Source organism: Eptesicus fuscus, chromosome 9, assembly GCF_027574615.1.
Source record: "Eptesicus fuscus isolate TK198812 chromosome 9, DD_ASM_mEF_20220401, whole genome shotgun sequence".
Taxonomy (NCBI): domain Eukaryota; kingdom Metazoa; phylum Chordata; class Mammalia; order Chiroptera; family Vespertilionidae; genus Eptesicus; species Eptesicus fuscus.
In genome coordinates this window covers 34,763,642-34,787,919 of record NC_072481.1, presented here as the reverse complement: position 1 = coordinate 34,787,919, position 24,278 = coordinate 34,763,642, and the positions used below count along the sequence as shown (strand labels likewise).

The window sequence follows — 24,278 nt, the reverse complement described above, 5'->3', positions numbered from 1 at the left end:
TATATACTAGTATGGAGTGGATGTGCAGGAGTGCTTACCCATTCCCAGCTTGGGCAGCTTCGTGAGCTCAAAAACTGACCAGAATGAAACATGAAAGAATTTGAAATTTCTCAACCTGTGGGTAAATCTTGGTATAACAGGAACCATATACTAGGAGGGTTTGGATTCACTGCAATGGGAAGTGTTTCCTCTATAAAGATATTGAGCTTTCTCTCTCTCTCTCTCTCTCTCTCTCTCTCTCTCTCTCTCTCTCTGTCTTTCTCTCTCTCTCTCTCTCTCTCTTTTTTAAAAAATGTTTCCACAGGACAGAGTTTAGGGTATGGATTCGTTAACTATATTGATCCAAAGGATGCAGAGAAAGCCATCAACACTTTAAATGGACTCAGACTCCAGACCAAAACCATAAAGGTAAGAGGTGATATTCTGGCTCCTGATTGGGGAGGCGCTGGTTGATTTCATCCCTTTGTTCTGATAAATAAAGGCCATGAGGGAGCTGGAAGTGGTGTTCTTTATTTATTCAAAGGACATTTCCTGGGGACGTAGATCATTACAGAAGAGTGAGGTGAGGGCTGAGCACAGGGAGGGAACACGAGCTGTGGATGTCAGGGATGACTACCCAACATGGAAGGCCTGTGTACCTGAGTCTGCAGAGATGGCCAGAATTGAGCTACGGGAAGAAGCTGAGATAAGAAGCTGTTCCAGGCAGAGGGAACAGCACATGCAACGCTTTGAAAATATACATAAATATTGTGAGTGGGGAACAGCATATGGAATAGTGTGGCCTACGTTTGGATGGGGGGTGGGGGAAGACAGGGGCCTCAGGTGCCAGGCTGAGCAGCCTGGCTTTACCTAAAGGTGGAGAGGACCCTCCTGAGACTTGAAGAGGAAAAATCAGTGATAAAATCAATACACTAGTGAACTAGTGTACAAAATCTACGGGAACAAATGAATAAATGAAAAAGGAACATTCCAGGCATCTGAAAATAATCAGACCAGTAAATAATATCTATGCAAGGGTTAAGGTGAAAAATAACAGTGGCCCAGAGCCTGCTCCTCCAGACCAAGGCTTCTGCGGCTGGATTGTCACTCTCAGTTCAGACTTTTACCTGGTGGGGTTCTTCAGGAGGCGGTGCCATTGGCTTTGAGGCCCCCTCTGACAGCCAGTGGTGAGCTCCTGAATGGAGCCTGCCTCCTCCACCTCCCTTTCCCGGACGCCCCACCTAGCATCCTGTTTGGGGGCAGCTGCCAGCCGATTAATGAGCCCCATTCTTCATAGCCTATTAAACCAGGGGGAGGTGTCTCCTGGGCACTCATCCTCACAACAGCAAGTCTGACCCAAAGTAGGACAAAAGAGAAACCTCTCCCAGAATGGAAATCTATAGACGGCACCAGATCTACGTCTGAAAACTTACAACCAGAACTTCTTAGTTCAACAGAGCTGCTTTTCCCACAGCCAGACTGACCGGGGAGACTAGTGTAAGAGCATCTTAGCTGGGAGGCAACCAAAACAAACACAAAACAAAACAAAACCTTCTCTTTGGGGAATATATTATGACTGTCTTTCCTTTCTTCCTTCCTTGTTTTCATCCTCCATCCCTCCCTCTCTCTCTCCCTTCTCCCCCTCCCTCACTCTCTCCTTCCTCCTTTCCTTCCTTCCTTCCTTCCTTCCTTCCTTCCTTCCTTCCTTTCCTTCCTTCCTTCCTTCCTTCTTTCCTTTCTTTACTTTTCCAATTGAGTTTAGCTTATTTCTAAAGATGATTAGAAATCATCTTTCCTGATCTCCTACAGTCTGTGGTACACAAAGACCCCAAAATAGGCCTGATTCAGGTTGCCTGATTGGGTCTTGGCTTAGAATCAATCCCTATGAGTTCTCTAAGGGTGAAATAATTGAGCATTGCTTAAATACGGGGTAGTCCTCTGAGAGGCAGGAGAATTAATTTCTTTCAAAAGAAAAACATACCTATTTTTGTGCTTTAAGTAAAGATGGTATGTCACCTGACTCTTTGATGAGGCCACACCAGGTTGAGAGCTGTATTTGTGGTTTGGATTGATTTTTCTGTGCTATCCAATTCAGTATTAGAATGTCAGACATTTACTGTTCCCTTGATGGACACCCTGACCTTGAAACGAGAAAGATACTTTTATTCCCTGCAGTTTTCTTGAAATCCAAACTTCCCCAAGAGCTTAGGATCAAATCATCAGCCATCCATTCTGTGTGGTTTTTTGTTAAGTGATCCCTGAAGCTGTAGGCATTTCCCAAAAGACTGAGTGAACCCAGCTTTTCTGATCTCAGAATGCACCCCTGGCCCATCATGCTGTCAGAGTAGTGCTTTGTCTAAGTGGATCTTGGCAACAAGAAATATTGATCATTTTCTTTCTGTGAAGAGCCAATCTGCCTCCTTCCCTTCTCTATATTCCTTTCCCTACTCCTCACCCACCCTCTGCTCGCCCTGTATCAAAACGCTGCCAACACATTTGCACCCAGCAGTAACGTGGGCTTCCAAGCCACTGTAGGATTCAAAATGCATGATGCCCGGCTGAATCAATAATTTCCATTCTCTACAACGAATGAAAGTTTAATGTGCAAACCTGGGGATTTCAGCCCTTTCATTAAAGCAGTTTATTTGCCATACTAAAAATTAAGTTTGAGTGATAGGTTCCTTTATTAACTTTTCCTCCCTTTCCTAAAGGGACACAATGTTTAAGGTAAAAATCATATTAAAGTGGAGAGGGAAAGCAAACCTTTTTCATGTGCTGCTAATAGTCTCATCATTTATTAATTTTTAAAAATTGCTTTTCTGCCTTTCGGGCCTCTGTTTACTTCTGCTTCAGTTTGCTTTGATAAGTGACATGAGATTTATCTCTCTACTCTGACTCCATGAAGGAGTAGAAAGCTTGTCTATCTAGGGAGGGGGGGGGATACTATTTTTAAATATGCATTACAGAGATCTCCTTGGAACCATCTAGTACATGTTTGCAAACTTTAGTCAAGTTAGTCCCTCCTCACATTTATGGAGCATATTCGGAGTGCTTTGTGGAAAACACACTACTTTAAATGTAATGCACAACCTAGATGCAGGCAAACCAAGTCCAATCCTAAGCTTTGAAGATTAATGGCTAACAGCTAGAGTCAGAGATAGTTCTGGAAAGTGGGGAGTGGGGAGTGGAGGCTGTAGTGAGCTGTAGCACAGGAGAAAGGGCAGCTTTTCTTCAGCTACTGCTGATTGTCTAAGCCTAGATTGCTGCCAGATCTTCCGATTGTTCAATAGAAACTGAAATCTAGATTTTTTTAATGCAAAGTCTCCCAATTTTTAGACATTGGATACCAACTCAAAACATTTTAAAGCATTCTGTAGGTGGGCCAAACATCACTTAATAGTTGACCTGTGGACAAGCAGTTGGAAGCCTCTGAACTCAAATTTAAATATACAAGCTCTGTTTTGCTGATTGGAAGTGAATGACTCATTACTGGGCTGCTAGGAGAAGGTGCCCACAAATGATGGTTCCCCAAATATTTGTTTCCCATTTATTAAGGGGATGTAATGTGACTGTGTGAATACTGAGGTTGTGTGGAGGGCAAGGCCAGGCATCTGTCCTCAAGGAAAATACAATAACGCAGACACAGCATCAAAGCAGAGAGAGAGTGTGACTCCTAAGTCAGCCACAATGACCAGCGTGGATGACGGCAGATAACTTGCCTACCTGGAAAAACAAGCATCTTCTTTGGAAGCATGGATTACAGAGATCTCCTCGGAACCGTCTAGTACACGTTTGCAAACATGGGACTGCAGAGGAATTGTTCTTTGGATTGTAACCTCGTTAGTGGGAGACAGTGGCCAGGTTCCCAGCCCTCATCTTGGAGATCAGGCTCAGAGAGATGGAGTGACTTGTCCAAAGCCACACACGTGGCCAGCATGGAGCTGAGTTAGCATCCAGCGCTTCTGTGAAGCGCTCCGTCGGAAGAAAAGCTGCTTCATATGTGACCATGAGTTTGAAAGGAAATAATAACAGTAATGCTACCTTACATTGAATATTCACTCTGGTCTAACTCCTTCACATGTTCAATCGCATTTAAACCTTGAAACATGCTGGGGCTAGGTGCTTTGTGTAGATCAGCTCTAATTCTTAAAATAGCCCTGTAGGGAGGTGCTCTCTATACAAATGAGAAAACTGAGGCCCAAATTGGTTAAGAGACTTACTGAGGCTCACACCATTGGTAGTGAGATTTGGAGTAACAACATAAAAATGTTTTAAAAGGGGCTTTGGCAGGAGATCGTACATGTTGGAATGTCACCTGCCTGTTTGTTCAGTGGCACGTGCCTTCTGTGAGGGTGTGGGTGTACATCTGGTCTTGCACACACACGAGTTATACTCCCTGGCATGGGAAGGAGATCTAAAAAGCAAACAAGTGGATTGTGTGGCTCTTCCAGGCTCTTGAGTAAACAGACTCGTGATTCAGGGCTTCTGCCATCAACCTGAACGCTGACCTGACTTCAGCTCATTCCTTCTCAGACCCCTGCTTCCCAGGCAGTGCCCCAGCGATTCTCCCATCGCTGCATGCCAGACAGGCATGGGCTTACATTGCCTAGCCCGCCAGGGTGTCCTGGCACCTCACTGGAGAAACGGTGTCTTTTCTCAACATTTCAACCCTGAGCCCAGTGGAGATCATTTGCCCCACTTAGGGCTTTGGGGATGCTGTTTGTTTAGTTCCCCTCCCCCCCAACTTGGCTCCAACATAGATCACTTTAGTCTCTGGAAAGCATTGGGTGATATGGCTCTGGGGTCTAGAAAATGATGTCCAGTACTCCTGGACCCCACACCGATACCTGTCCCCGTCCTGGGCCTCTCCATCAGCTCCAGAAGAGCAGCCTCTGAATTTGCACTGTAAATCCTGCCTCTTGTTAAACTGGCCCCAGGTCTCACGTTAATTAGGAACAAAGAAAATCAGTTGGCTCTGTCGTACTTCAAAAGAGGGATATGTTTATCCAAAGTTTGGATACATGTTCAAGTTACACTGAGACCCTTCAGCAAAAAATAGCTCCAAATTGGATTTGAGGGTTTGGAATTCCTCCCACTAAAACTTTCACAGTAATAGGACCCCTGTTTAGATTTTAACCCAAGTTTGAGGAGCAGGATTAGAGGAGTGTTTGCTGCTGCCTCTGGAAGCTCTTGTCTTACAGGGAACACAGACACGCAAAGGACCGACTCTAACGTAGTGAGACAGGTGGTCATGCGGCTACAGGCTTCCCATTTGGCTTGGAGGGGCTGTGGGAAGTAGGGAGCTAAGCAAAAGAGGGAGCTGTACAAGGAAATAGGTTGCTGAGCAAGAGAGGGAGCTGTACAAGGAAGTAGGTTGCTGAGCAAGAGAGGGAGCTGGTCAAAATAAAGTTCTAAGAAGGTTCACTAGGGGTGTTTGTTGAATGAAACCAGCAGCTTGCAGGCTATTGTGGTAGGTTTTGTCAGCATTAGACCTAGTGGAAATGGTTTTCATAAGCTCTCTTGGGGGCTTTTTTACTCATTTTAAAAGCAAGACATGCGTATTGAAGAATTATTTGGAAAATGTATTATCTTATAATGAAGGCATTATCAGCCATTCCCAACTCAACATGGTTACCATCTTTATATATTTCCTTCCTTTTTTCATTGAGTTGCATGTTTGCAAATGGTTTTATGTCTTGTCTTTTTCTAATAATTGCATCAAGCTATTACTCAAATTATAAAATTTTGCCTCTAAGTAAAACATTCACAGAGCACAGCTCTGGTCCAAACTGGAGGTGTGAGTGATTTCAGGGATGAGGTGAGAAACGGGCTGTTTCTGCCACTCAGCGAACCCAGGAGGGTTGGCGCTCAGTCGGGAAATGGGGTGAGAGAGTAAGAAGACGCTTTATTGTGAGGCAGGAGCCCTGTTCAAGGGGGGAGCAGGACTAGAGAAGGGGAAGGCTTTTCAAAAGGAAACATCTCCCTTCTCCAGGAAGGAGAGGGAGAGCGCGCTCTTTATTCCAGCCTCTCTGGGCTGTGATGGGCTTAGCCATTTCTCCATTTTCACTTTATTCTTCTAATAGCACTAACGGTGCCTCCAGGGGAATCTTCCCACACTTGAGTTTTGCAGGTTCCAGTTTGCCCCTCCCGCTTCTTGCTCTTGCCAGGGGTCATCAGGGATCCGGGCCTCCCTCCCTCCCCAAGCATCCACCTGCCTTGCTAAAGGCCACCATTCCGCTGAGGCATCTTTTCTTTGCACTTGGCATAAGCAATTATTTCTCCTATCACTGCTCTTAATGCTTCCGGAGAGTTAGCAGATCATTTTTTGCTGATGGATATCACCCCACCCAGGAATAATAGACTGCCTCCCTCAGTCTTGTTAATAATAAAAAGGCCTTTTTCTCCTCCCCCATTATAGCTATAGGCAGAGGCAGTGCAGGAGCGCTTCCCCTGCCAAGGTCAGCAAGGGCGGCTGGATCACTGAATCCCCAAGGAGCAAGGAGAGGGCACACGGGCAAATGGAAACCGGAGCCCCATTTACCCAGTCATACCAAGCTGCTGTCTCCGTGAGAGATTCTGTTTGGCTGCTGTGCTACCCAGTGCCCTGTTCACTTCCTTTGAGTGAATAATTTCAGATACAGGGATAGGAGTTTGGGAAATAGTTTCCCTACTGTCCCTCCCCAGTGAGGTTGATATGATCCAGCATCTTAGAGGCCATCCACAGTGTCCTGTGTCTGGATTACAAAAGAAAATTAGACAGGTCCAGGTTGGGAGGACATGTAGGTTTTTAGAAGTGCGTGGAATGGGGCGTGGGCTTTATCAGCCTACAAGTGTAAAATCAGTCAACAGTGTGATGCAAGCTGCATAAAAAAAACAACTCGGCAGACCTTGGCCATATTAGAACTATGGAGTCTAAATCATAGGAAATAGTGGTCCTTTCTTGGCCACTCTGGCCTGCTGTCTTGTATCTCATTCTCAGCTTCATGATTTTAAAAGACCTGACACCCTAAGGGTTGTCCAGAGGCAAATGACAAAGATAGCAAAGAGGGTTCGCCAGTCACACATTCACCCCACAATGATTGCTTTTCCATTACCCTGGGGCAGGGGGGAAGAGGAGGAGAGTCTGAAGTGACTCTAAAGCTCAATCCTATATTTCAAGAATCTGTGAAGAGAATTTATGGAGTTATGAGGGTAGAACATTAGCCTTGGGTGATAGTGAGTCCCTAATTGTCAAAGGCATTCAAATGGAGTCACTAAGGATGATGAAGAAAGGATTCCTATACCAGACTGGAGTCTGACTAAATGATCATAAAGGTCCCTTCCAGTCTGAGATGCTGTAACTTCATGTTGCTTCTGGGCCTTGAGCTGTGCTTTCCACGAGAGTGGCCACTAGCCATATATGGTTATAATTTGAATTTAAATTAAGTAAGATTAAATAAAGTGAAAAGTTCAATTCCTCAGTCACACTAAGTATGTTTGAAGTACTCTGTAGCCACATGTAGCTAGTGGCTACCATATTCAACTGCACAGATCTAGACCATTTTCAAGGTCCCCGAACATTCTATTGGGCAATGCTGGCCTAAAACCTCAGTGGCCCCGGGAAATAATCTCTTCTCCATCCTTATCACAAAGCCCCAGGGCAAATCAGCGGCCTATCAAAGGTCATAGAGCTTTTCCCTCTTCTCTTCCCCCTCATTATTCAGTCAAAAGAGCTCCATATTGAGATGGAGAAATAAGACCCAGCTCTGTCAAACACTCCAAGGATGACCTGGGGAACTTACTTGACTTCTCTGGACTGACTTCCCCATCTGCAGAATGGTTCCTTCCAGCTCTAACAATCTACTAAAATATTATAGCGCGATCTTTCCAGCTTGGTAACATTTCAGGGGAAGAGCAGTATGTGCCAAGTACACGGCTTTTATTTCACTGTCCATCCACATCAGCCTGCCATAGGGGAAAGCCCCAAACTTGAAGTCATATCTGGCTTTGTCTTAGTTCAGCTTTGTGACCTTGGATAAGTACTTGACCTCACTGAGTTGGAGTTTGTCACCTGGAAAATAGAACTAATAATATCTCACCATGGCATACAGTGGGTGTTCAAGTAATGCTCCCCAGAATGAAGATGAATGCAGTTGACTTCTAAGGCGAAAATTACATGAGGAGAGGGGAAGAATTTTTCCATCTACCTGTTGCAGAGTCTGAGTCTTGTTGAGTCTTGGGCAGCATACATAAAGGGCTTTGTATAGTGAAGAGTATTATGGAGCTTCCAGGTGGCCACAGTAACCTTATCAGGTTTTCAAAAAGCAGGAGTCAGGAGTTGCAGTTTAATGAGGAGAGTGACTGAGTGTCTGAAGCCCTGAGTCTGAGACCAGCTTTTCCACTAGCCAGGCTATTAAACCATTAATTAGCACATCTCTCCCTTCTAGGGCCACCAGACAGACAGCGAAATTCTTGTACTTAGTAAGCCTCCTCCATAACTTGATGGACTTTTAAAAAGAAGTGGTAAAGCACACGAATACATCACCATATCTTTATTTTAAAACACATATATATTTGGCCTATTGTGTGCCAGAGCCTCTCATGATATTCTTGGATACTCATCAACTCCGTGACTCCCTTTCACTTCTTCTCCACACCAGAGTCAGCTCCTGGGAGCTAAAAGTCCTTGCATACAGTATATTTCAAATTTCCATTTCAATTCAGAGAGCATTTATTCAGCACCTGCCCTATGTAAGGCTTTGCAACTAAATGCCACAGGAGGTCTGCACAAATCACGATCAGAATGCTCAGACTATTAGGACAGATTCAGTGTTAACACCGATGGCTGTGATGGGAGGCAGGGTGTGATAGCTGCTGCCATTGAAATGTGTACCATCTTTGGAGTCCAGGGAGAGAGCAGTCATTTGTGCCTGGGCTTCATGGAGGAGGCAGAATTCAGGCTGAGCCTGGAAGGATGGGCAGGAGTCCCTTTTGCCAAGATGATGAACAAACAGCAAGAACAAAGACGTAGAAGTAGAAACTTTCAGTGCACATTCAATTTTTTTTTGTTTGAATTGAGGTGGAAGATGCATGGAGAGATTAGTAGGAGGAGAGGTCGGACTTGAATGCTCAGGTAAAGGATTTGAACTTCCATCACAAGGTGCTAGAGAACCCTTGAAAGTGTTTGAGCAGGGATAAGTGGCACATTCAGAACTCCCTTGGAAATGTTAGCATCAGGTTTTGCCCCAGATAACAGAATATCATGTATCAGGTGGCGGGAGGGGGAAGTATGTGGCCCCAGTCCTCATACTGACACCTGTCCTGCCTGCGGTCCTCGCAGTCAATGCTGTGGTTTCCAGGAGCCAGCTGGCTTCTTTCTTCTCTCCCAGCTCTTGGGGTAGGATTGGAGGTCCTTGAAAGGGTTGCTTCTAGAAGGCCCTGGCAGCACCAGAGTCTGTTCTCTGCTGCTGCTCTTCTCCTGGTCTCTTTGAAGTGAATGTCCCCCAGGGATCTGTATGCTCTAGGGAGGTTGTGCTTGCTCAGAGAGTAGGGTGTTACAACAGATTGGGGGAACATATTCTGGAATTATCTGTCTTTGTGTGTGTGTGTGTGTCCTCTGCTGGACGAATAGTCCTACTATTATGTCAGGAACTATTGAATTCATCTCTGCACCCTCCATGTCTAGCAAAAGGTATGATTGCAAAGCCACTATTTATTGAGCACTTACTGTGTGCCAGGCATTGTGCCCAGGAATCCTACATGCATTAGCTTGTTTAATCCTCAAACATCTCCATTAGAAAGCTTCTAAACTACATTATTCAAGTAATGCAGCTCAGAAAGGTTAAGTGACTTACCCCAAGGACACATAGCCAGTAAGTGGTCCGGATTTAAACTCACATCTCTTCAACCTCAAAGTTCTTGCTCTTAATGAGGTTACTCTGTCACCTTTCCATTCCAGAATAGATGCTCAATTGCAGTTAAGGTCAGATAAATGAGAACTTCCTTGAAGTGACCTGTCTAAAAATACAGTTGGCTGATATTCTAACCAGTACCTACCAGTGCGACTCACAAGATAAGGAGTGATGAAGACAGGAAGGATGCTCCTAGTGTGTGGAGCTAGAATAGAAATAGAAGAAGGGTAGAAACTCTGGGGAAGACAGCTTTTAACTCGGTAAAAGAAATAATTGTCTAGTAACCAGTGATGATATAGGATGCCTCATGAAGCAGTGAGCTTCCTGTCCTTGGAAATGTGTAAGGTGAGTGGCCTGCTGTTTGGATCCTGCCTTGAACTTTTTTAAAAAATATTTTTTTTAATTGATTTTAGAGAGGAAGGAAAAGGGAGTGAGAGATAGAAACATCAATGATGAGAGAGAATCATTGATTGGACATCTCCTGCAAGGTTCACACTGGGGATCAAGCCCACAATCCGGGCACGTGCCCTGACCAGGAATTGAACCTATGACCTCCTGGTTCATAGGTTGGCGCTCAACCACTGAGATACACCGGCCAGGCCTGCCTTGAACATTTGAGTCTACTTATAGCATCAAGTTTCTGTAAGCAGGTTTCAAGGATGGTGCTTTATTTCCAATGTCACCTGTTCCCTTTATTTCCACTTACCATGAGCTGTTTTTGTAGAAATTGGCAGTTTTGTGAATAGAATACTGAGCTTATGAAAATACCCAGTCAATGATAGAAGTTCTTCTTGTAACTCGAAGTGCCCAACAAATGATGCCTCCAAGTTCTAAACCCATTGAGAAATGAGGCAAAAGAGTAAAATATATGGAATCCTAAGGTCATCTTAATACTGTTTAAGTCCCAGATGAATTCCATGGACACAATAGGCTTCCTCACACAGAACCCCACACTTGGACAGACTGACACGCCCCATCGCAGGTGGTCTGGTCCCCACAGGCCTCCCTATAACAGAGCACAACTTGCTCCCATAGGACCTGAGAGCCTGGAGCAGAAAGTGTGCTTCCAGCTGGCATCTGACTTCCAGAGGGAGGAGGCAGGCAGCGGCTGAGGCTCACCATGCCCATCTCCTTCACTGAGGCCTATTCAGAGTCGGCACGCCCCTCCCCCTGGCCTGCGCTGCTCCTCTAGGGGCTCCCTCCACATGGAAGGAAGCACAGGGAGTATGAAATGAGTATCCCCATCAGGAACAACCCTCTGTGTCTCACTCTTCACTTGTTTGCTTACTTCCCTCAGTGGCCTGTGGGGCCCTTGAAACAGACGCTCTCACCCCTAGCACAGGGCCGGACACACTGGAAGTGTTGAGGAAGGGGTGGAATTAATAAAATTTAATCTTCTAATGCCAGTGTTTTCCTGAAGGAGCAGCTTTCCAGAGCAGAGAAGATGGCTTTTCCTCTCATCTTATATTCCTAATAACACCCAAGTTGATGCCTTTATCATGTTTTCCAAGTCCTCTCCCTTTTCTGTACCATGTCCTCTCCCTTTTCTGTACCAAGTCCTCTCCCTTTTCTGTACCAAGTCCTCTCCCTTTTCTGTACCATGGTGGGTCAGACAAGGGGCAGGTGTTGCCAGATGATTCAGGAATTGGTTTTCCCCAGGCCATGCTCTTCCTCCCACCCTGCCCAGGCAGTGCCCAGGTGAAGGTGCCTGTGAGTGTTGTACGGGAAGGGGCGGCCCCAGCCCTGGTCCTGCTGCCCTGTCTGTGAGGAATGGCAATGCCTGCCTTGCTACCTTGGCGAGAATTGCTGAGAGCTGCCTTGTGAAGTCACTTTGGAAAATGGAAAACGCTTTAGGATGGGAAGCAGTGGAATCTGTAGGGATGTGCTAGGGCTAATTCATGGCTGTGGACTGGTCAAGGACGATCCAGACCCCACCAGGATGACCGAGGACAGTGCCTCCATAGGAACTCACTGGCAGTGTTCCAAATGTTTGCTTATGATAAAATTAAAAAGTGTGTCCCAATGAGGGTTGGAGTCCCAGGCTGGCCCACAAACACCTGTATGACTCATCAGTAATCATACTTACTAAGTATCAACAGAATTCTAGGTATGTGCTAGACACATTCAACCTATCATCTCAATGCTTTACAATAACCCATCAAAGGAGAACTATCCTCCTTTATACCAGTAAAGAAACTGAGACTTATCAACATAAAATTACTTGCCCAAGGTCAACTACATGCCCACAGTCAGGATGCATAGCTCCATGCCGTACTGTCACTCTTGGAGGGGTAGGACTGCTGTGAGCCTGCAGGGATGGAGAGGGATGGGGAATTTGGAGGGACTGCAAATCTTCCCTCAAGATCATTTGTAAAGTCAGCCATTTACCTTCCCCTCCCTGTGGACCACTCTTATCCAGAGAAAGAGGAGTAGGCTCCCTCCTTTCAGCTTTTTCCAAGCTCCAGAGCAAGATCAGTGCTGGCCTAAAAATGCCAGTCTTGTCTTCAGAGATCATGGGTGAATGAAGCAAGCTGGATCCCCATGGTCTTAGGCACAGGCTTCTGCAGGGCGCTGCCTCCAGCATTGAAGCCCCAGGCTCTAGGCTCAGTGGGGTTAACAAGCCAGCCATGCCTGACTCTGCAGGAGCTGAAAATTGGGATCTTTAAAAATGTTTCACCTGAACAAAGGGCCGCCACCTGTAATCACTCAGTGAGGATTTAATAGATGGATGAGGGGATTTGAAAAGTTTAAGATACCGGAAGGAGTGTTTTGGATATTGAATTGTGGGAAGATCACTTTTTCTGTCATTTTTATCCACTCCTATTTCTACGTGTTTCCTGGACAGGGAACTAAGAGAACAATAGACTTAAGGTACCAAATAGAGGAGAACAACTAAGTAGCAGGAATTGGCTTGGCAGAGGATAAGCAGGGTGCTGTTCGCCTTTGAGATGTGCTGCTGCTCTGTGGCTGGGGCCTGTCCTTGACTGAGAATCTCCCTGTCAGAATCATCTTTTGAGGAGATGATTCTGGTTGTGTCATTGGCTTCCCAGTGCCAGCTCCTTGACTGAGAATCTCCCTGTCAGAATCATCTTTTGAGGAGATGATTCTGGTTGTGTCATTGGCTTCCCAGTGCCAGCTCCTTTTCCCAGCAGGTCTGTCCCAGCCTGCTCCACTCTGTACCCAGTTCTGGGTGCCCAGAACTAATGGGAATCCAAATACGTACCCTGTGGATATCAGGCAGGCCCTACACTAAGCCCTTGACCTTCATCTTCCTGTTGGACTTCAAGTAGAGGAGTGATATCATCAGGCCACCATTCCCTGACCCCTGACACTGTCACACCACCTGTTTCTCCATCAGTCTCACCTCAGCTCTATCTCCTTCCAGCCCCTTTTAATCCTTAAGAAAAGGGAGATTAGTCTCTCCCTTCTCTATGTTTCAGTTGCATCTGTACATCACCCTGGAATAGTACACATTTGTGGCATTGTGGTGATTGGTCCATATGCATACTAGTCATTCTTCCATTTAGTGAGTACCTCCTGAGTGGTCTCTGTTGCACCTATTGCACTTGAGGGTCCTTTAGGGCAAGAAACCATGCCTTGTTCTTGCGTGTTATATATCCCCTCAGAGTGGACCCTCAGGAAATGTTTGTTGGGAAAACCTTTAAATGATGTCTAGCCCTACAACACTGTTTCAGTCCTTCCAACCACAGACACTGGAGAATGGGAAGCCTATCCCTTAGCTCTTAGCTTAGTGGGGAATCACAGCCATGGTTCTGGATACTTAACTCTCAGTGATTCCCCCTTAATTCTCAGAAATCCAAGCTACAATTAACCCCAAAGAGCCATTAATGTTAGCATCATTCAGTGTGAGCTGTGGCGTTCAGTCGGTCTTTCAGTGGGTGTTGAGTACCCTGTGGGTATCAGGCTCTGTGCTGGGAGCTAGAGCGATAGAGATGAATAAGACACATGTTTACAACCATGGCTTCAAGGAAATCCGCAGACTAGATGGTGAGATGGTGAATCAAAGTCAGGACAGGTTAAGTACTGTGGGTGTGGCTCTTTGTGAGCCCTGTTGGGAGATCAGGGAATGCTAATTAGAGGAGGTGGCGTGTGAGCTGAGCCTGAAAGAAGAGTAGGATTTGCAGCTGAGGAAGTAGGTGGGAAAATTTTTCCCCTTGAGCAAACCCAAAGAGGGAGGAGGGTATGTTTTACGGAAACACAAAGGTCATTCGGATAATTTGTCAGTAATTGGCAGGGGTCAGACATAAGTGACTCTTATTACCATGGACATATCATGAAGTTTCTGTTTCTTTCTCCCTACTGCTCCCTCCTCGGGCCTAAAGAGTTTTGCAAGGTTGTAATCAGAGATACTTTGTCCCTTAAAGGAAAGCATGGGAGAGCCCCATGTGGAGTGGCACCCTGGCCAGACAGTCTCATAGGGTTCTTGGTTTTTCATCCTCCAACCCCAAAAAATGCACACACGGGACCCTCCATGTAAAGGTCCCTCTGCCTGTCAGCCATGTCCTGGGGAGGACCCTGGAGAGGCCAGCCATGAGCTTCTAGAAGGTGAAGACACTGCAGGTGAGCTGCCTTGCTCTGTCAGCAAGATAAGTTAGTCCTTCATATCATTTACCGGTTGAGTCAACATCTATTGTAGGAGTGGAACCCATAGAGGGACCTGGCATCTCTGTCAGGGAAAGAGAGAGAGTGCCATGGTGAGGGGTCTGCTCATGCCTCGTTCCTCTTTGCTAGACCCTGTCAGACACAAGGTCCACCTCACTACTGGAGCTTTAGTTCTTAATGCCAGAGGTCCAGTTTAAACTGGATCATTTCTTTTGCACACACACACACACACACACACACACACACACACACACAACTAGAGTCTTAGCAGGTCTTGTAAATTGGTTATAGATGAAATAAAACTCCCAACTGAACAATGCTAAGGCAAATAGGTCCCTTCCTGTCCGACATTGTCAGATGTGCTCTGAAATGACTGTTTTCATCATCTATTCTGAGCCATAACCGCCCCAGAAATAGCTTTAGCAGGAAAGTGCTTTGTTAGACTAGCTGTAAATTATATTTCAAACGTCTGATGTTGTTTTCTTTAAAAAATAAATAAATAAGTAAATGAAAGTCTAAAATTAATGACTGCTGGGGTTTGCTTTGCTTGTGTGTACTGCTACAGATTTGGCTTCTTGCAGATGGAATTTCAGATCTGTTTACACTTCTGTGTTAGCTTTGGGGGGGAGCAGTTGAGAGATCTGGGAGGACAAATTTACAAAGTGGAACTTATTATAAGCATCGGTGAGGCTCGCGTCTCTCTCCTGCTGCCCTTGCCCTCCCTCCTCTCCACCTCGCCCTCATTTTGTTTATTGTGGTTTCATCTGCTCCGCCTCCAAGTTCGAAGGCAACTGGTTCTTGCAGATGTTCTGACAAGGTCACATATCCAGTTTTGCAAGCAGATGTTCATTCAGCCCCATTTCACCAGCGCTTTGTCATTCAGCGAGAGCAGACCTTGTGGGAACAGATTGGAGCAGCACAAAGGATGGAACATAAAAAATCTCGCAGAGAACCTGATCGCGTTTATGTGCTCAAGAAGACGGGGATGGGGTGGGGCGGGTGCCAAGGAGAGAAATCCGCAGAGCAAAATTTTATGGGTGGGTTTTTTTTATTATTTATTCAAAGATTATTATGTGTTGGATACAGTAAATCATCTATACACCCACACCCAGGAGGTAAATCTCCAGAACTCCAAGCGTGGGTAGTTCTGCATTTAACAGCTGCCATACAGTAGCTATTTTACTCTGCACTTAGAGACCCTTATCTGTGCATTTGTTTTAAGTTATCATCAACTCTCCTTTTGTTCCTCTATTGCTGTTCTCCTGGTTCTCATTACTATTACAAGGGGAGCTATAATCTGAGCTCCTGAATTATTTAAATGGACACCATGAGTTAGAAAGATAGATGAGGCATTCTTATCTTGGTGGTTGACTTGGTCTTGCTACTCGGAAGGTGTTGCCTCTAATGGATTTAGCTCCTCTTGTTTTTACCTAGGTCTCCTATGCCCGCCCGAGCTCTGCCTCAATCAGGGATGCTAACCTCTACGTTAGCGGCCTTCCCAAAACCATGACCCAGAAGGAACTGGAGCAGCTCTTCTCGCAATATGGCCGTATCATCACCTCACGGATCCTGGTTGATCAAGTCACAGGTTAGGTGTTTCATCGTCATTTCTTTCCTTGTGTTTCAGTGTCACCAGCCAGAGCCCTGTGATCCATAGGAGCACAGGGGTAATGGTTACATAGGGTAGAAGATATGGGTCATGAGTGGACAGATTTTTGACGTAAGAGAAAGACTTCTTCTCAATCAACTCCCCACATTGAAAGTGGGCCATCTCAGGAGGCAGGAGCCCTCCATCGTGGGAATCGGTCCAGCAGCAGCTGATATGCTTGGCAGGGCTGTGAGGATGATTCAGGCATTGGGTTGAGAGTGGAACTATATGACCTTCAAAGTCTCTTTCAACCCTCAACCAGGTAACATTACACTTGTGTGTGAAAAGAACCTGTACGTATCGCTCTAGCCCCGATGTTAGCATTATAGAGTGAGAGGGAACTTCTCACTGGCCCATTTCACACCAGAGGAAACAGAGGTCCAAAGCGGGGGATCTGACTTCAGTCCAGCTAGTGAGTAGCAGTGCAGAGATATGAATCCAGGGTCCAGCACTGAGGTACTTGGTCCACACTAAAGAATGGCAACCACCACCTCTCAGTAAGAAATGCAAGGCACCCCCAGGTTTCGTTTTTAATGACAAAATGTTTTCACCTACTCCCAACTTGCTCAAAATTTAAAACATCCCCTAGGAGCAGTTCAGCATGTGCTTCTCCTTCAAGTCATGCAACAAACCTTCATTGAAGCTGCTGTGCCCCACTGTGCAGAGTGACACCAGGGTCCAGAGATGAACACCGGGGTCCAGGGTGGAGGAGGCACAGTCCTTACTGGACTCCCGTGTGATGAGCACCTGCTAGAGGCTGTCCAGTGCACCATGAGAGCTCAGAGCACCGGCTAGAGGCTGTCCAGTGCACCGTGAGAGCTCAGAGCACCTGCTAGAGGCTGTCCAGTGCACCGTGAGAGCTCAGAGCACCTGCTAGAGGCTGTCCAGTGCACCGTGAGAGCTCAGGGCACCTGCTAGAGGCTGTCCAGTGCACCGTGAGAGCTCAGGGCACCTGCTAGAGGCTGTCCAGTGCACCGTGAGAGCTCAGAGCACCTGCTACAGGCTGTCCAGTGCACCGTGAGAGCTCAGAGCACCTGCTAGAGGCTGTCCAGTGCACCGTGAGAGCTCAGAGCACCTGCTAGAGGCTGTCCAGTGCACCGTGAGAGCTCAGAGCACCTGCTACAGGCTGTCCAGTGCACCGTGAGAGCTCAGAGCACCTGCTAGAGGCTGTCCAGTGCACCGTAAGAGCTCCGGGCACCTGCTACAGGCTGTCCAGTGCACCGTGAGAGCTCAGGGCACCTGCTAGAGGCTGTCCAGTGCACCGTAAGATCTCAGGGCACCTGCTAGAGGCTGTCCAGTGCACCGTGAGATCTCAGGGCACCTGCTAGAGGCTGTCCAGTGCACCGTGAGAGCTCAGAGCACCTGCTAGAGGCTGTCCAGTGCACCGTGAGAGCTCAGGGCACCTGCTAGAGGCTGTCCAGTGCACCATGAGAGCTCAGAGCACCGGCTAGAGGCTGTCCAGTGCACCGTGAGAGCTCAGAGCACCTGCTAGAGGCTGTCCAGTGCACGGTAAGAGCTCAGGGCACCTGCTACAGGCTGTCCAGTGCACCGTGAGAGCTCAGAGCACCTGCTAGAGGCTGTCCAGTGCACCGTGAGAGCTCAGAGCACCTGCTAGAGGCTGTCCAGTGCACCGTGAGAGCTCAGAGCACCTGCTACAGGCTGTCCAGTGCATCGTGAGAGCTCAGAGCACCTGCTAGAGGCTGTCCAGTGCACCGTGAGATCTCAGGGCACCTGCTAGAGGCTGTCCAGTGCACCGTGAGAGCTCAGGGCACCTGCTAGAGGCTGTCCAGTGCACCGTGAGAGCTCAGAGCACCTGCTAGAGGCTGTCCAGTGCACCGTGAGAGCTCAGGGCACCTGCTAGAGGCTGTCCAGTGCACCGTGAGAGCTCAGAGCACCGGCTAGAGGCTGTCCAGTGCACCGTGAGAGCTCAGGGCACCTGCTAGAGGCTGTCCAGTGCACCGTGAGAGCTCAGAGCACCGGCTAGAGGCTGTCCAGTGCACCATGAGAGCTCAGAGCACCTGCTAGAGGCTGTCCAGTGCACCGTGAGAGCTCAGAGCACCGGCTAGAGGCTGTCCAGTGCACCGTGAGAGCTCAGGAGAAGGCGCGCTATGCCTGCTGGAAATTGTTGGGAAAGCTCCATTGAGGATGCAAAGTTTGAACAGGGATTTCGAGGATGACTCGCAGTTATCTGGCAGGCAGATAGGATGCATCCTATAGCATAGGCAAATAGGGCGCAGTTCAAGGCATGAAGTCGAGGAAGAACTCAACCTGTCCTAGGAACATCTGGCAGCTCAGCACGGCTAGGTTCAACAGGGGTTTTGGGGCAGGATCATCAGGGATATTACATGCCACCCCAAGAAGACTGAACTTTATCTGTTTGCAACATGGAGCCATGGAAAGGTTTGGGGTGGGGTGGGGGGCTATTTGTTTGTTATTCTGTGTTTGGAATGGGAGGCAATGAGGAACAGAGACCATGCACAAGGTAAAAACTTGAAAAGTTACAAAAAAAGGTATAGAAGATGATATTAAAGGGTGTAATGTGGCCAGAGTTTGCTCTTCAAATAGATTACTTAGTTGCTAGGGGTGGAGGATCCACTGGAGGGTGAGAAATTAGACAGTGGGTGATCAGTCACAGCAACTAAGGGGAGATGAGGACTGAGCAGGGAGGTGTAGGAGGGCTGGAAGTGGCAGATGTGAGAGATGCCTGTGTGCTGTGGGTGGAAGTTACCTGTTCGAAGCCATGATGGCAGAAATGCAGGTAGATGCGTTTTGGTAGGTGTGATATTCAGGGAGCCAGGCTCAGCCCCAGCCCCACCAGTGGGCTGATTTCCCACAGAATGTCCTTGGGGCCCAGCCCATTTCTTCCTGGAGGGTTTTTTACCAGTTTTGTTTGTTCACTTTTTATTAAGGTTCTTTCTCTTTCCCCAGGAGTGTCCAGAGGGGTGGGATTCATCCGCTTTGATAAAAGGATCGAGGCAGAAGAAGCCATCAAAGGGCTGAATGGCCAGAAGCCCAGCGGTGCTACAGAACCGATTACTGTGAAGTTTGCCAACAACCCCAGCCAGAAGTCCAGCCAGGCCCTGCTCTCCCAGCTCTACCAGTCCCCCAACCGGCGCTACCCCGGGCCGCTTCACCACCAGGCCCAGAGGTTCAGGTAGGGGTGCCCACGTGTCCATTCACCTTACTACCTGGGTACAGAGCTGGGTAAGGTTGAGGGAAGCCCGTGGCCCTGAAGGATGGGGCAAGGGTAAGAACCTCTGCCCCCTGGAATCACTATGCAAAAGTCCCCTCCCCCCAGCCTCAGTTTTCACGCCCATCAAATGAGATGATTGGATCTTCCAATCCCCCTTTCAACTTACCACCATGACTGTGGTTAAACTGCAGATTCCTTGGCTTAAAAAAAATTTCTGTATTTAACCAAATAAGGTTCAGGTTCAATAAGAGTTCATCACAGATGTGACTGGATTTGGCAGCGTAGACTTAAGGGTAAGGCAGTGGCTTTAATAAAGTCAATGAAAAGAGCAGGTCAGGGGGCAGATCCTTGCCAGAGAGAGTGGGTTGGCCTGTCCTCCTCTTTCTTCTGCCGGTAACTGCTGGGTGAGGTGCGCAGGGGTGCTCCCGTTTGTGTTAACTTTGCTCTGACTATTATGTCAGCAGTCTCTGGGAAAACGAGGAAGATGTGTCCAAGTCTTACCAGTGTTTCCTTTAGGAACCCCACCCCCTGGGGAGCTCCTGGTGCAATGGGGCATTCCCTTTCTCCTGGGACATTTCGGAAAGGCAGGTTTCTCTCCAGGAAGTCAGTTTGAGCTTGAACGGCCTCCACTGTGCAAGTGATAAGAATATTCTTGACCTACCCATAATAATTCTAAATAATTATTTTATTCCACCCATGTCCCAACTTCCCTTTAATGAAAGGTTCTTCTCCTTTTCAAACATCACATGGGGAGAGCCCGCCCTTCCATCTGGCCACAATGAGAAGAAAAAATCAGCCCCTGCAGTGTCCTCCCGTGCCCTTGAATGGGAAATGGTTAATGATTTCACGAAGAGTCCAAGTCATCTAATTTTTATTTTGTGCGAGAGCACATGCAGTGTTTATGTAAAAAGCCTTTCCAGCAGGCTTCTAATGGCGGAAACTATGGTTACTACTGCCCCATGGTGTGAATAGCTTGTCCCCAAAAGGTGTTGAGCATGAGAGAGATAATAGATTATAACAGAATAGCAGTGTACCGGGAGGTGGTTTCCGGTTGCAAATAGTAAGCTGATTTTTTAAAAATCTTAACTCCCCCCACCCCCAAATGTGTGTAATAAGAAGATTTAGTTAATGTTGCTAGACAAGGAGAAAAGATCCGTGCTGATATGCATTGTGTGTGTACATGAATTGTTAATATGAGACCTTTATTCACAAGTTTCATTATAATAAAATGTGAACAACTTAAGAAGCCGCCTCTTTTTAACAATTTCACACACAATGTAAAATAAAGTACACACAAATGTTCTGAAGGGTGGGGGGGGGGGGGGGATGGGATTAATTCAGGCCTTGAAAGAAAGGGAGATTCATTAGACACTTGCTTTAAACTCCAGCATTGACCTGAACATGAATTACTTGAAATGGAGGCAGGAAAGCGGGGAACCACTGGTGGATAGGCTCCTGAGCACTGGGGCAAGTGGTTGAGCTTTTCTTCTTAGAAAATGGAGCATTCTTATTAATAGTTCCATTGAGCGATCTTGCCATCTGTGAGGCATTAACCCAGAGACCCTCCTTCTCTTTGCAGGCTGGACAATTTGCTTAATATGGCCTATGGCGTAAAGAGGTAATTAAAACTCCACAGATTGCCAGATGTCCGTGTTGGCACAGACTGGGGCTAGAATTTTTTTTTTTTTAATTCACTAACTTTACTTTTTTTTTTTTTTTTAATTCTTCCTTTTTTCTTCCACCAGCATGTCCAATTCTTAATTTTCGTTTCGGACTTCAGTTGGTTTGTTTCTTTTAGGGCACACAACGTGTGTTTCTGTGTTTCACTTTTTCTTTATTTGCAGGCGGGCTCTTCCTATGGTTCAGGTGCCACAGCTACCGAGCCCTTGATAGTCGGGTCCTCCGGGCGGCTTCCCTCCGGGGAAAGGCTCCAACTCTGCCAGCTGATTTTGCAAACTTGCAGAGCAAACTGTTTTGCATTAGCAATGCCAAGATTCCGTTAAGAGGGCAAATTCCAGCAAATCAGAATTAGAACATTTTGTTAATCATGGTTGACAATTGTATGATTGTCAGTGGAAAAATTAGATTTTTGGACTTCCAGCCCCTGGCCAAAGCATGCATAAATGCATGGATGACCTTCCGCCTCCCGCCCCCACGCCTTCTTCCCTCGTTGTATCTGTGTGCACTTCAACCAGGGTTTTGTGTGTTTTTTGTTACAGGTTTTAACAGTTATTATCAATCCTCCCGTGATTATATATGTATGTGTGTTTTAAATTTGCTGTTTTGTTCACTTAAAGCCTGTGTGTGAGGTCGGGGGCTGAAATAGAGTGGAAGCATTTGGGGATCTCTGAATGCCGTCACACAGGTGCTCCAGACCCAGTCTGAAAGCTGAATCTCAGGAAGTCAAGTGCATTATGTCACTGTGTCCATGAGATTCCCAAATGTGCTTTTGATAAGCCCCACTGAGCTGCGAGGGACATAGCATCTTCATCATCCTGCTCAGTAGAGCTGCACACTGTAATTCCCCTTCCTACAGTCAAGGGAAGGAGATGTGTCTTTAATAGTCCGCACCACACCCCCTGCGCGAGGCAGTTCTTTCCCTGGGCCATGCATCGTAAGCATCCTGACCATGGGGACAAGCACACAGTGCAAGCTGTTAACTTGATAGCAGACTCCGCTATCAGAGCTCTGGTCTCTCCAATCTCAGTCCTGGAACCAGGGAGAGGATCCCCAGGTGCCTAGCACACTGCTTGCCTGTTCCCACGCGTTTTACATTTTTCCCAGCTCTTTGTCCCTGACCTTTGCTCCCCTCTAGCAGACAACATGATGAGAGAGAGATGGCTATACATGGATGGGGCCAGGAAAGACACAGCGGCAGCATGCGTGGCTGCCACCTCCTCCAGGTCCCCACCCACAGTAAACATCATTGGTTGATAAGAGCATTTATTCTCTTGTCCTGTTAACCCGAATTTGGACCCAGAATTCTTTCTACCAAAGTGCTCCAGGCAGCCATAACCAACTAGAGTTGAAACCTCTTTGCTGACCCTGACTTTGGCCTTAACATAAACACTTAACTGTTCTCTACCTATGAACTTGAGCGAGGTCAGTTCATTCGATTGGAGGAGAAAAGGTGAAGACAGTCTTCAGAAATAATGCAAATCACACTTAGACATGGATTTGCCCTTCTAAGAATCTATACGATGATACTTTTGGTTTTGTCTTGTTATTTGTTTTTAAGCAAGAGGGAAGATTGACTTAGTGATTAAAAGCAAATAATGTCTATTGAGCTATTATGTTTAGCATACCCTTCAGCAGCCATTTGATTGTCTAAATTCTAGATATAGAACTTTTTTCTTTCGTAGGACTTTCAAATCTCTAAGAACATTTACTTATTTTTCAAAAAGTTCTCTCCTCCTATTCCTGCCTTCCAGAAAAAACAAACAACCAAATGAAAAGCAAGATACTAATCAGTATATGGTATAGGGTCAAAACCCCTATAAAAGTTTGGTATAAAACAAGGGACTGCAAAGATGGTAGACTTGAGCACTTCTAGAGCCATCCTCTAATCTACCTTAAAAATTAAATAAAATTTCCCAAGCATTGACTTCCACCAATGTTATTCACTTATTCAATCAATAAACATTTATTGAGTTTCTACATGTCACTATGTCTGTGAGATTCCTATATCTGCTTCACTGAAGAATAAACAAGTGGAGCAGCAGAATGAATGAAATCAAGCCCCTTCCCCAAGAACTCACTGTCTACCGTGGGGGAGGATAAGGGTCAGAGTGGGATACCCTATGAACATATTCTGTGCTAGAACTATGATAGAGCCTTGCTATGAGAGTTCCTTGTGGTTTTTAGGGACTGACCTAGGCCTTTCTCTTGGCATATACGTGCCTCAGCCAATCTAGCCATTCCCATCAGAGGAAATGCCACAGACATGAGTTTTGAATTTTGGTTTTTAAACCCTGAAGACTCTCCTGCAAACACTCACTCAGCCCTTTGCCCCGTGTCTGTGTCTGTGCATCTCTGTGTTATCCTTGGTCAGACTGATGTCTGGACCAGTCCCCCCTTCTGCTTGTCCCCCCAGGTTCTCCCCAATCACCATTGATGGGATGACAAGTCTTGTGGGAATGAACATCCCTGGTCACACAGGAACAGGCTGGTGCATCTTTGTCTACAACCTCTCCCCTGATTCCGATGAGAGTGTCCTCTGGCAGCTCTTTGGCCCCTTTGGCGCAGTGAACAACGTCAAGGTCATCCGCGACTTCAACACCAACAAGTGCAAGGGATTCGGCTTTGTCACCATGACCAACTATGACGAGGCCGCCATGGCCATCGCCAGCCTCAACGGGTACCGCCTGGGAGACCGAGTCTTGCAAGTTTCCTTTAAAACCAACAAAGCCCACAAGTCCTGAATTTCCTATCCTTAATTATTAAAATATATATATATATAAGTATATACGAACAAAACACATGTGTGCATACACAGATACACACACACACACACACACACACACACACACACGAGAGAGAAACAAACCTTTCAAGGCTTATATTCAACCATGGACTTTATAAGCCAGTGTTGCCTAAGTATTAAAACATTGGATTATCCTGAGGTGTACCAGGAAAGGATTTTATAACGCTTAGAAAAAAAAATACAAAAAAAAATACAAAAAAAAGATACCTTTGATGCATTGAATGTTCTTTCATAGCTGTCGTTGTTGAATATAATATACATAGATAGCGATGTGCAGGGATTTTTACCCAGCCAGCTAACTTTACTACCTTCCTTGAAGGTGGGTCTTTTTAAGATGACCATTCGCTCATTTGAAGAAGAAAAATAAAAAACAAAAAAAATAATAAAAATAAAACAATTTTTACAAAGTAATGGGATTCAAAGAAGGGAAAAAAAAGATTTTTCTTTTTTGTCAAAATGTTG

The 24,278-nt window shown here is 46.4% G+C and overlaps 1 protein-coding gene across 3 annotated transcripts in view; it reads left to right on the top strand.

The window, feature by feature from the left end:
* Positions 1-23,754, top strand: part of ELAVL4 (ELAV like RNA binding protein 4) — a 94,111-nt gene extending 70,357 nt beyond the window's left edge. Inside the window, exons 3-7 of one of the 3 annotated variants that reach the window (XM_054720819.1) lie at positions 305-408; positions 15,927-16,080; positions 19,069-19,294; positions 20,913-20,951; positions 23,427-23,754. In XM_054720819.1, the coding sequence (XP_054576794.1) occupies positions 305-408; positions 15,927-16,080; positions 19,069-19,294; positions 20,913-20,951; positions 23,427-23,754 (851 nt within the window). Of the gene's footprint in view, positions 1-304; positions 409-15,926; positions 16,081-19,068; positions 19,295-20,912; positions 20,952-23,384 lie in introns of all 3 variants that reach the window. The other 2 variants (XM_054720818.1, XM_054720820.1) reach the window with 2 other exon arrangements.
* The last annotated feature ends 524 nt before the right edge of the window (positions 23,755-24,278 follow it).